Raw genomic sequence first — 12,360 nt, 5'->3', positions numbered from 1 at the left:
TCCAAAGTACTCCATTGGTACCTTTATAGTGTCAAAAGAAAATGAAGAAGGCAGCAGATATGGATGGATGGCAGTCCACAGTGCTCAAGAAAACATGCAAAGCAGTGAAGTCATAGATCCATTTGGGCATTTGAGTTAAGTTGGTAATGATTGAAATTGCCATAATTATCTTAGTGATAATTTTTATTAATTTAGTTCAGCATTTACCAAGCACTTACACAATGATTGCTTAGTTGTTCAGCATGAAACTTAGTTTAGGAACTAAAGCTGGATAAAGAAATCAAAGAAAACATCAACTAGTACCAAAAGAAAATAAAATCCCTGCAAATCAAGAGAGCTGTGAAAAGAAGGAATTAATAACTCTGCAACAAGTAGACACTCAAATCCTGAGGCTTCTTCTCATACTCATCAGATTGGCTAAGTTGACAAAAAATAAAAAACAAACAAAAAAAGGAAAATGACAACCACTGAACAGGCTACAGGTAAACAGGTACATTGATGCACTGTTGGTGGAGATCTAAATTTATGGAAAACAAGTTTGAACTATGCCCTCCGAATTAATTGGCTATGCATACCATTTGATCAAGGAATAGCAGTATTACCAAGTCTATACTTAAAGAAATCAAGGATGAAGGAAAAGGACTGAGTAAAAAGGAAGTCATCGAAGGACTAAGAGCATACTCAGAGTGAAGATAAGACTTAGGAGGAATGGAGGGACCAGAAATTTGGGTCAAATAAGGGAATTTCTGACTTCTCATCCTTATAGATGGAGTTGTTTTGAATGGGGAATAAGAATGGCTGTGGTTGAAATAAAGTACTAAATGGAAGTTGGAGGAGTTGAAATAGAGAATTTGTTAGACTAGAGTGTTAGGGTTGTCCATGTATATATGTATTGAAATCTTTGAAGATTAATCATTTTCAGTGGAATCTGAAACTCATTGTGACTTAGAGGGATGTCTACCCCAAGCATCTAAGGGCTTCCCTGAGTGGAATGGACAGATGAGAACACTTTGTCCCTTTGGCCATGGTGGCTGAAAAGCCTTGTGGAGTGCTTAGAATTTGGTCAGACACCAAAGATACCAAGGTTATCTGTTATATTCCCACCATCACCTGTCGTATTGATTTTTGTCTTGCCACTGAAAATGAGTAACTCCACCTCACTTAAATCCAAATCACACAAAAGTCATAACATCATCCCATGATATCATTTTCATCCTCTTAGAAAATAAAAGACAAACAAAAACAACAACACTACTCATACTTTCTCTCCTCACTTGTGAAAAAAAATAAAGGTCAATAATTATGGCTTTTTTCTTGATTATGTAGAAAAGAAAAAAATTAGTAATAAATTTATTTGAAGCTATTTTTCTCAAGTTATGCTCTTCTATTTTCTCTTGGCTATATTGTCATGGATGCAAGGTCACCAGAGAAGGACCACTTCAATATCTCTGTTTTCTAGATTATTTCTTTCACTATATTAAAAAGTTGTTTTCTAGATGATCTCTTTCACTATATTAAAAAGTTGTGTTTATGGAACAAGTATAATCAGCATGAACTCTTGAATAATTTTGTGTATAATGGTTTTTGTTTCTTTTTTTTAATAATACAATAAAATCATGGTTATTCAGTATCTATCCTTGTTTTAGGCCATTAGGAACTTAGCAACCATCAACATGCATGAACATTTCAGTATACAAAAAAATGAGAATTAAATATGAATTTGCTTTTTTAAAATTACATACTAAATTTACTGTGTTTGTTTTGTTAACAGGGGAAAAAAGATGTAACCCAGATATTTAACAACATATTGAGAAGACAAATAGGCACTCGAAGTCCTACAGTGGAATACATTAGTGCACATCCTCATATCTTATTTATGCTTCTTAAAGGGTAGGTTTTTTTTTGTTTTTTGTGTGATCTTTACATAACGTGGTTTCCATTAAAATGTTTCGGTTGTAGAATAGTTGTCTTATTAGTGGTATACTGAATTTGCCTCATCTCAAATATTAATAAAAAATTTTACAAATCAGGACACATGCCATTGTCATAAATACTTATATAGAGGCTACCTATCTATACAAGAATTTAGATACTAAGTATATATTCCAGTAGTCCTGAAACATCATAGTATCTGCAGTATGTTACAGAAATAAATGGGACACACTGGGCCTGTGGATAATCAGTTATCTGGTCTTCTCAGGTCACTTAACTGTAGTTTCAGGTTCTCTTTTCGTACTCATATGCTTTTGTAGTTCATTGGGTCCTTTAGCTAATCTTAAATTTCAAAAAGCCCAAACTGATAAGAATTACAGAACTCTAGGATGACAGATATTTCTGCTACACCCTCTATATATAGTAAAACAAGCCTTGGTACCAGACAATATCTTTAAATTTGACAAATATTGATTAAATACTTACTTTGGGCTGGACCCTGGGGATACAAAGATTAAAAAATGACCTTCATAGAACTTAGATTCTCTATGGGAATGCAACATGTATACAGGTAGTTATAAGAGAAGGTTAATGTGAGAGACAAACAAAAAAGAGATCAAAACAAAGTATAAGGGTAAGGTAAGGCATAATAACTGATATATAGTATTCCAAGGTCTGTTTTATGGAAGGAAATAAAACTGATACTGTTTGCCTTTAGAAGGCAGAACCAGGAACTGTGGGTAGAAATTATAAAAGGACAGTTTAGGGTTAGCTATAAGGAGAAAAATTATTATCAGTTTACATTATATTTATTATATTTATATTTATTATCAGTAATATATCATATTTTATCCAAAGTATAATGGGCTGCATATTGCTTCTTTTTTAAAATCTAGGGTCAATTAATTGCCTCCTGACTGAACTATTAAAAGGATTTCAGCATGAATTTTCCTTAGTTTTGAAACATCTGAATTCCTTTTATTATTTGTATTCATTATAGCTCAATTTTTATTATCACTCTCATTTGAATAGATGATTTGGAGATGTACAGTTATATGTTATATATATTTTATGTATTACAATTTTATAGAAAAATATACATATTATTCCCATTGATTAGATCAGTCCTGTGAATCATGCTTAGACTTTTAACCTAATTTAAATTTATGAAAATTATGAAAATTTATGAAAATTAGCATCTCTTAAGATGGCAGGGGTAGTACAAAAGGAGGTCCATTTTTATCTAATAAAGATGAATAAGAACACAGCATAGTATAGGAGATGGAATTCAGGAATGGGAATTCTGTATTTTCTTTTATTAATTTTTTTTGGCTGAGTTGGGGTTTAGTGACTTGTCCAGGGTCACAAAGCTAAAATTCTGTATTTTAAATATAAATGCACCTTATTCCTGATCCTAGGAAAGAATATTAAATCTCTCTATTGAATACCATCTTGTATCCTCTATAGTAAAAATAAAGGATTTCATTTTTGAGGCTGAAGTCATATTAAATGGACAGCATTCAAACCTTTTTAGAATGCATGTTATTTTTGTTTTAATTTCCTAGGTTCATATGGTTTAGTAATCTGAAATTCTTTGGGTTTACGACTATGAGAACTCTATGAGAAAAACTTTTCTAGAGGCCAACTTTTTTTTATGGATTAACTAAATGTTAAAGTTGTTAAAAATCTAATTGAAAATTCAAGGCACCTTAATGTGTTTTTAAATACTAAGGATGTTATAGAATCATTCCTTAAAATCAGAAGTAACTTAATATTATATGATCTACTAGTTCTTTAAACATTTTTTAATATTAATCCAAGCAAAATAATACCAAATTTAGCTTAAAGAAGATATGACACACTTCATCCTTACCTCAATATATATCTTTTGGGCAGTCTGGTATCCTGTGATTATTTTTCTTGCATTTTTCCCACATAATTTAATATATCAGTTTGTTAAATTATGTACCAGTCTTAAGAGAATCATTCTCGTTGGAGAATTTCAAAAGGACCTCACCTGATACCCTGGTTATTATTACACTCAAAATATATCAAAGGATATTGAAATTTATTCCCCCCCCCCCAGAAATTCTTATTTTAAAAGCAAACATGCTTCCTGGTGAAAAACAGAAATAATTCAGAAGTAACTATGCTAAGGAGGCCTAGTGTTTATTGAATGGCATCATACAAAAATTTTCCAGTACTGCCTGACATAGTTTGCCTCCAGCAGTAATAACAAAGGTCATTTTTTTTTCCTCAGCATAATGTGAGCTCTGTTGTTAAGTGGGCAGATTTCCTTTTAGTCATTTCCTGTATTATACTTACTGTGGTTGTTGTAGTGCTTGCTTGAATGATTGTTCTTACCTTTTAACTCATTGTATATAAAAAATATTCCCAGGTTCTTAAGCTTAATAAATAATACATCATTATTCATTGATTATTTACACATCAATATATGTGTACAACAGACCCCACTGTGATGGTTTACTATAATATAAAGTCAGGTGTAATAACATAAAGTTTATAAATTATGCATGTATTCTTGATACCTAGGCAAGAAAGAAAAATGAGTAAATAATTACTCCTAATTATACTTCACTTTAGCCATTTTGTTATTCTCTGTGACCTGAACAAAGTATTTCCACATGAAAATAATGGCTGAATTTTATTCCCTGGTAAGACTTGTGATTATACAAACCCATTTGATAGGCTTTGAGGTTTGCTTTATATTAGTCCTCTGGGGGGAAATATTACTAGTAAACTTGGTGTGCCCAGCCAATCAGCTTAACCCTGAGCTCAAGCTATCTACCAGCCTCATCCCCTGTCTGTAGCGGAGATTATAGGTGTCTACTATTACATTGAGTTCCTCCCTTAAAATGTATGATCCTTAAAAATAGGGCTTTTTTTTTTCATTCACTATATTTGTATCTTCAGTGCTCTGCTAAGGTTGTGGTATAAAATAGGCACTTAATAAATACGTGTTAATTCATCAGCATATAGCACTTCACTGCCCAGATATTTTGCATTCTAAAGATCATAATGATTTCTGCAAATTTTGATATATGCCATATTATAGTTTGAAAATGTAATATATCCCATATTACCATAGATTTTTAGTCTTTAACTATTTGGGTTTGTATATATATGACTAGAGTTGAGTGTGAATTTGAGCTGAAAAGTGTTAGCAATAACTAACAGAGGGAAAAAATACTTTGTAAAGAAAAAAACTCACTTGACACAAGTAAGGAAAAGATCAAGTCATAGGTTGCTGATTTATCACTCCATCTATAATTATGGGTTTAAGAGTCAGCCACCCAAAAGACAGGTGTGACTTTGCAAAGAATGTCCATTGCTAGTTAATTATTAGATCGATCTGTGAGTAACAAAACTAGCATCTAATTTTAAATTCCCTAGCAAAGTGGCAACAGTCAGGAAAGAAAAAAGTTTACTAGGGTTTTATCATTGTAATTGAAAATATCATTTACATTTAAAATGTTACAGTTTACCAAGTGCCATTCTCACAACACCACTCTAAGATAAGTAATACAAATACTGTTATTCCCATTTTAACAGATTATAGGATGATAGGCTTACAGACTTGGGGCTGGAAGGAACCCCAAAGACCATCAAGTCCAACCCCTTAATTTTATGGTTGAAGAATCTGAAGCAGGAAGAAGGTCACAGATCTTATGAATGAATGTGGTAGAAAGAGGGAGCTAACACTCAGGGATGCTAAGGAATTGCCTGTGGTCATACACCCTGAAAGTATTAAAACTGTCATATAAACCCAGGTTTCCTGATCAAGTCACTTTTGCCTTTGTATCCTCAGCACCTAGCTCATGTCTTGCATGTTTAACAGGTATTTGTTGAATTGAGTTGTTCTTTTGGACATGCCCAAGGATGAACGTACTCACTTCATAGGCTTCCCATCCCAGTGACTCTAAACTACTGTAGATTATCTGGATCCCATTTCATACTCCCTGCTAACTAATTTCTCACCACATTTCCCCCAAATCTCCCTCTCCAAAGTTTCAATCAGACACCACTCAGCACTTCCACTGGGCCCTATGGAATGCCTGTTCTGTAGGCAACAAACTTCCCTTCCTTTTAAACTATTCCTTTCCCATTCCTTCTATCTTCTAGCTCTTATTGAATCATCCCTGGTTACCCTTCTCAGCACTAGCTGTCCCTTCACTCATTCTTCTCTGCTCATTTGTCAATGTAGGGATATGGGACTCTTTGCTTCTTATTGCCATTTTCAAGTCCTCTCTCTTCCTCCATCACTTAGTTGCTCTCTTTTTTTGAGATCCATGATATTCATATCTACTACCCAATCAAACTCCTGGTAACTGTAGTCTGCAGACCCTAGATCACTCCTTCCTCAATGAGTTTGATATTTGGCTTATAATTTTTCTCTATAATTCCCAACTCCTGCCCCCTACTATTACAGGATTTGAACATGCATATTCATTCCCCCTTAAGCACCCTAACCACTCAGTTTTTCAACCTAATCACCTCTTGTGAACTACTCCATTACCCCCCCCCAACTATAGCTAGAGGTGGTCATACCCTGGACTTTGCCACCACCAATAAATGGACCATCTCCATGTTCAAGAATTCCCTTATCTGACCATGTTTTATTTGGGCAAATAGGTCGATTTTCTTCTGAGGTTTTCACCTCTCCTTCTGCCTTTACCTGTGTAACCCTACTCTTTATCAGAACCATGAGCTTCATTCTCCTGATCTCTTAATATTTACTGCCAGGTCATCCCTCCTATACTAGCTACTCTCTTCTCCCATCTTGACTCCTTAAAGAACCAATTGAATTCTACATTGTCCTCTCTTGAATCCCTATCCCCCTTATCATATTGCCAGCTATATCCCAGCCAAGCATCAGTATAGGTTAACTCCCACCATTTATCACCTTCACTCTTATGCATATGCTGCTGAATAAAAGTGAAAAAACAATCGAACAATCATTCTTTCTGGATCCACTGTAAATTTATGTTAGATAATCTCAGCTGGAACCTCACTGCTGCTAGGCAACCCTACTATACTTCCCTTATTAACTTATTATCCCACTCTCTAAAGCAGTTCTTCCAAACTTTTCATCACTCCTCAGACTTCCCATGCCAGTGAGACCACTGGCTTGAGAGCTCCCTCTCCCCTCCTCATAACACATCACTCAAATGCCTTCTGTCAAAATTATTGCATTTATTTGTATAAAATGACTGGTATAGATTACATTAAAAAAATAAATTCCAAAGGGTTTAGGATTTGTGGGACTAGTTTGTTGGGAAGTAGATCATTTTCCTTCTGAGGTTGTCAAAATGGAGTACAAGACTACTTTTCTTTAAAACATTGGTGGTGCAACTGTTAGAAACAATAGTAGCCCAGACTAGCAGGGTCTAATACCATTTTTTTCATGTTGTCATGATTCCCAAGAATAGACCAGTAATAAATACATCACATATTTCTTTTCTCACAGATGGTTTTTATAAACTATATCAAGAAAGGAATAGATAATATACCCAAAATTTGGGATGGAAAATTTTTTCCCTGTTCTCATTTTAGAAATTGAGTTACAAAAACAAGCAGCAAGAAAAGAAGCTTCTGGTTTCATTAGAGCTTTCTTTTTATGATCTGCTGTGTGTGTGTGTGTGTGTGTGTGTGTGTGTGTGTGTGTATACACACACACACACATATATATATATATTCTGCTCTTCATAGTTAAATTTTTACAATGAGTTTTTTTAAAAGGAAGAAATTGAATTGTCAAAATGACATCAGATAGTTTATACAGAGTGTTTTGGTACCTGTTAAAACTTGTGCTACTATTAATAGCCTCTAATCTTAATTAATAATAGTTGAGTCTATGTTGCTTATCTATTTAAAATGACTAGTTGATAGTATCTCAAATCAAAAAAAAAAAGGAATTTTGTATTAAGGAGAGAAAAGCTCTTTAAAAAACAAGTTTATGTAATTCAAAATTCTGGAACTCTACTAAGGGTTTTATTGAAGTGGCTGAGTTAGAAGGTCACATGTGAGACAGGCAGACATTGGCTTTTCCCATAGTCAACACACCTTCTCTTGACACCTAACACTTGGAGGAATCAGGTGAGGGTAGAGTCACCTCATCTTTTCAAGCTCAGTGACTCCGTTTCTGACCTCCTGACTTCAGAGTCATCTTCTTTTTTTTCTTTTCTTTTCTTTTTTTTTTTTTTTTGCTGAGGCAATTGGGGTTAAGTGACTTGCCCAAGATCACATAGCTAGGAAGTGTTAAGTGTCTGAGGTCAGATTTGAACTTGGGTCCTCCTGGCTTCAGGGCTGGTGCTCTATCCACTGCGCCATCTATCTGTCCCTCAGAGCCTTCTTGTGATAGTACTTTCAGGTTACTCCAGTAATACCCAGCCTGGAAGATCCTTCCATCTCGGATCCTGATGCAGGTCTCACTGCTCTTGTCAGCAAAAGTCTGTCACATCTGAGCCTGCAGCCACCCAAATCACCAACATGTCCTGTGGTATTGGGGGGAAAGTTACTGAAGTTTGTCTTTCCTTAGACTTTGAACTGCTTTGCTAATTTTTCCTTTGGAAAAGGCTTTTGGGAGTCATAAATATTATTTTTGTATTATTATAAATATTCTGTTTTAATGTTTAGTTGATGCAGTGAAAGGGGAGGAATAGTGAATTCAGAATCAGAAAAGGTGAGCTTATCACACTGTGTCATCAGGCAGATCCCTCCAGCTCTTCATCTGCTCCTTGCTTGTCTTTGCATACAGTGCGAGGGGTCTTTATTAAAGGTCTCTTCTAGCTTTATGATTTCTAAGTGACTTAGCCACTAAAGGCAGCTGGATGGCACACACAGAACGCTGAATCTAAAATCAAGAAGACTTAAGTTCAAATTCTGCATCAGACATCAATTAGTCGTCTGATATTGGGCCAGTCACTAACTTCTTTCTGTCTCAGTTTTCTTGACTGTAAAATAGAAATAATAATGGTACCAACCTCCCAAGGTTATTAAGAGGATCAGATGAGAGAGTATCTATAAATGCTTAGCAAGGTGCTTATTCTTTTATCCCTTTCCTTAGCCAAAATATGGATAATATCAAAATGAGGAAGTTATAAATCAGTGATGGCAGAAAAAGACCTTAATGGACCTCTCTGAGATCTATCCACGCACTGTTTTTGGAGAATGACTTCTTCCTTTCCTCAATCCTACTATTGCTGGTCCCTTAATTACTTCAAACTCCCACTTGTCATCTTGAACTGGTTTTCCCAGTATGTCCAAAATATAACTCCTATCCCTTCCTCTTCCCCTCATGTTAACTTCTCTATTACTGTCAAGGGTACTCTCATCTTCCTCACCCAGGCTCACAATCTAGTTGTCCTGCTTGACAACCAGTGGGTCTCCCCCTTCTCTCCCCAATCTTATCAGTTGCCAAGTCCTATTTATTTCTACTTCCCTAATATTTCTTATTTTCTCCAACTTCTCTTCTGTTTGGCTCTCCTCCTTCAAGTCTTTCCCTCCCCAGTCCAGCCTCTGCTCAGCTTTTAAACTTGATCAAGTATATACCTTCCCCTCCACCACCCTCCATCAGTAAATCCCAGAAGCTCTTATTACCTCCAGGAGCAGATATTAAGTTCTTTTTTGGACATTAAAAACTCTTCATAGCCTGAGTTTTTTCTATCTTTCCAGGCTCTCTGAAGAACTTTGATATCAATTGTGTGACATGGGAGATAGAGAACAGAATCACTCAGCATGATATGCCCTCATTAAAGAAGGCACTGTGCTCTGTGAGCAAAGCAGAATTTCAATTGCTCAAAAGAAATATGAGGTGTACAAATTTAGAGACCTCTCCATCCCAAATGTTCAAATAAACTAATTTTTTATGAGCTAGGGTGGAGCTTCTAAGCTTGTACTGCCATGGTCGGACACACTGTACTTTGACTCCAGTTGAGTGATATCATTTTGGTTCTCCTCAAGATTGAAGGACAGCAATCACCTTAACTTAGACTCTGATCCAGTGACTGCCTGTTTGCTCTTCCTCATTCTTCCTCTACTGACTGAGATCCTCCCTCCCTCTCTCCTTTCTCTCTCTCCTTTCCCTCTCCTTCTTTCCCTCTCTCCTTCTCTCTCTCTCTCTCTCTCTCTCTGTTCTGTCTCTCTCTGTCTCTGTGCGTGTGTGTCTCTGTCTCTGTGTCTCTGTTTCTCTCTGTCTCTCCCCCTTTTCTCTCCCCCTTTTCTTTCTTTCCCCCCTCTTTCTTTCTCCTTTCTCTTTCTCCTCTCTTTCCCCCCTCCCCTCTCTTGTTAATAAGCATAAAGTGTCTGAGGCCAGATTCAAAGTCAGATTCTCTTAATTTCCAGTGCTCTATCTTTGCTGCCCCATGCCAATATTTTTCAAATAATTGTTATTGCAGTAGTTTAGTTGATAGAAAGGTTCTTCATTTGTTTTCATGATGTTTTACATTTTAACGTTTACTAAACTTTTTTCTAATTCAGCTTCATCTATCCATTATCTTCTCTAATTTTAGCCGGATTTATATCTTTATTTCTCCTTTCACATTTGTCTTTGAAGTCCAGCCATTTTCTTTCATAGATGATAATTCACATTGATAATTGCATGGTTGCCTTCTTCATTTTCATTCATTAATGCATTTTTTTTGAGAAACAGAAAAAAATGCCTTTCTCATATTTTTAGTATTCATCTGTTAGAGAGTCTTCTTTGATAATATGCTAGTTGGGGTGGAGTATTTTGAAATCTTCAGATAAATGAATGAAAAGGCATAAATTGTTTTCTATGAGTGTTAAGCACTGTACTAAATAGATAAAAATATAGAAGGCAAGACAATTCTGCCTTTGAGGAGCTTACCTTTTAATGGGGAAAAAAAAAAAAAAACAACACATATGTCATGGCCACAAAGGAGTATCGAGTGGAATCATAGGATTTTGATTCCTTTCCATAAGTGACAGTGTGGATTTGATTATTGTCCACACAGTAAGAAGATAAAATGCTGTTTCAGGGATTGAGAGGGAGATAATAGTGACAAACATGATAACATGGGAGAAATTTGGCTGTGGGTTTTGGGCCTGCTAATTATGGTGAATTCTAGCAAATGAGAAATTCCAGAACAGGAGTCAAAGGTCCTGTTTTGAATTACAACGTGTCAAGAAAATGGTTAGAGATCCAGATTAGATATTGTCCTGAGGAAGCATGAACTGAATGAGAATAATGATCATAATATGATAGAGGTTCAAGTTTTGCAAAGTATGTAAAAAGTTGTACCTTTTAAAGGTAGAGTAGATATAATTTAATCCAACCTTTTCATTTATACAGGAGACTCAGACTGGCAGACTTGGGTAGTTCTACCCAAGGGCTTATATAATTGGGTAATAGCAAATCTAGGCCTAAAACAGAATTCTTCCTTTTAGTCTAATACATTTTCTCATATAATAAGCATTTTGATACTATATTGCATCTTAAAATAACTATATATTTATGATTTTGACATTTTAGGTATGAAGCACCACAGGTTGCCTTACGTTGTGGAATTATGCTGAGAGAGTGTATCCGATATGAGCCACTTGCCAAAATTGTCCTGTTTTCCAGTCAGTTCAGAGAATTTTTCAAGTATGTCGAACTCTCCACATTTGACATTGCTTCAGATGCCTTTGCTACGTTTAAGGTAAATGATTTTGCATCCATTTGATGTGGTTGCCTCTGGTAGTAAGAACTAATATTAGGAACCCAAGTTTCAATCTTTCTAGAGATCTTCAAACATGAGAGGGAGGAGCAGGCAAAGGACCTATTCCTTATGCATGGATTGTACCTTTTTATCCTAGCTGACCATTTCTAAATATATGTTATAGCATAGTATTTTCTAGACTTTTATCTATGGACCAGTGCTGATCTGAGGCCCATTTGTACTGGTCTTCGAAACCCTCTCCCTTTATCTCATTTTGCTTCTCCTTCTTAGGATTCCCTCTTCTCACTGGTTTCCAGTTCTGACCCAGTTTGTAGTCATCAAGCACTGTCTAAGGAGTTGAGTACTAGTAATGACCACGATTTAATTACTTCAGAAAACAATCATTCAGTTGCTTTGTGCCCTAAACTATGGACCTGCTTTTTTTTTATTTTGTCAAAACATGGGAGTTTAGCAGTGTCCTGCTTATCATTGTTATATAGAGGTTATTTAAATAAGAATGATTAAAGAGGCTGCATGGCTCCAGAAATGGTGAAAGAGCTCATGAATGGTTTTTTAAAATGTGAGAGGAGAAAAAAGGGAGACACAAAAGCAAAAGATCCCTGGGCAGAGAGCAGGGTAGTGGAAAAATGGTAGGTAGTATGAAAAATGTGCACTAGGAAGAGGAAAAGGGCAGTGAAAGCACTTCAATTATAGATGGAGCTAGGGTGAGAGAGCACAGAATAGA

The 12,360-nt window shown here is 35.6% G+C and overlaps 1 protein-coding gene across 3 annotated transcripts in view; it reads left to right on the top strand.

The window, feature by feature from the left end:
• The window catches only part of CAB39L (calcium binding protein 39 like), a 150,547-nt gene that overhangs the window by 96,330 nt on the left and 41,857 nt on the right, over positions 1 to 12,360 (top strand). For all 3 annotated transcript variants that reach the window (XM_051987354.1, XM_051987353.1, XM_051987355.1), the window contains 2 exons: positions 1,772 to 1,890; positions 11,447 to 11,615. In XM_051987354.1, the coding sequence (XP_051843314.1) occupies positions 1,772 to 1,890; positions 11,447 to 11,615 (288 nt within the window). The remainder of the gene's footprint in view (positions 1 to 1,771; positions 1,891 to 11,446; positions 11,616 to 12,360) is intronic.

The sequence above is a fragment of the Antechinus flavipes genome, chromosome 3 (assembly GCF_016432865.1).
Source record: "Antechinus flavipes isolate AdamAnt ecotype Samford, QLD, Australia chromosome 3, AdamAnt_v2, whole genome shotgun sequence".
Classification (NCBI taxonomy): Eukaryota; Metazoa; Chordata; class Mammalia; order Dasyuromorphia; family Dasyuridae; genus Antechinus; species Antechinus flavipes.
The sequence above is the reverse complement of the archived record's forward strand: the minus strand, read 5'-3'. Positions and strand labels throughout refer to the sequence as shown.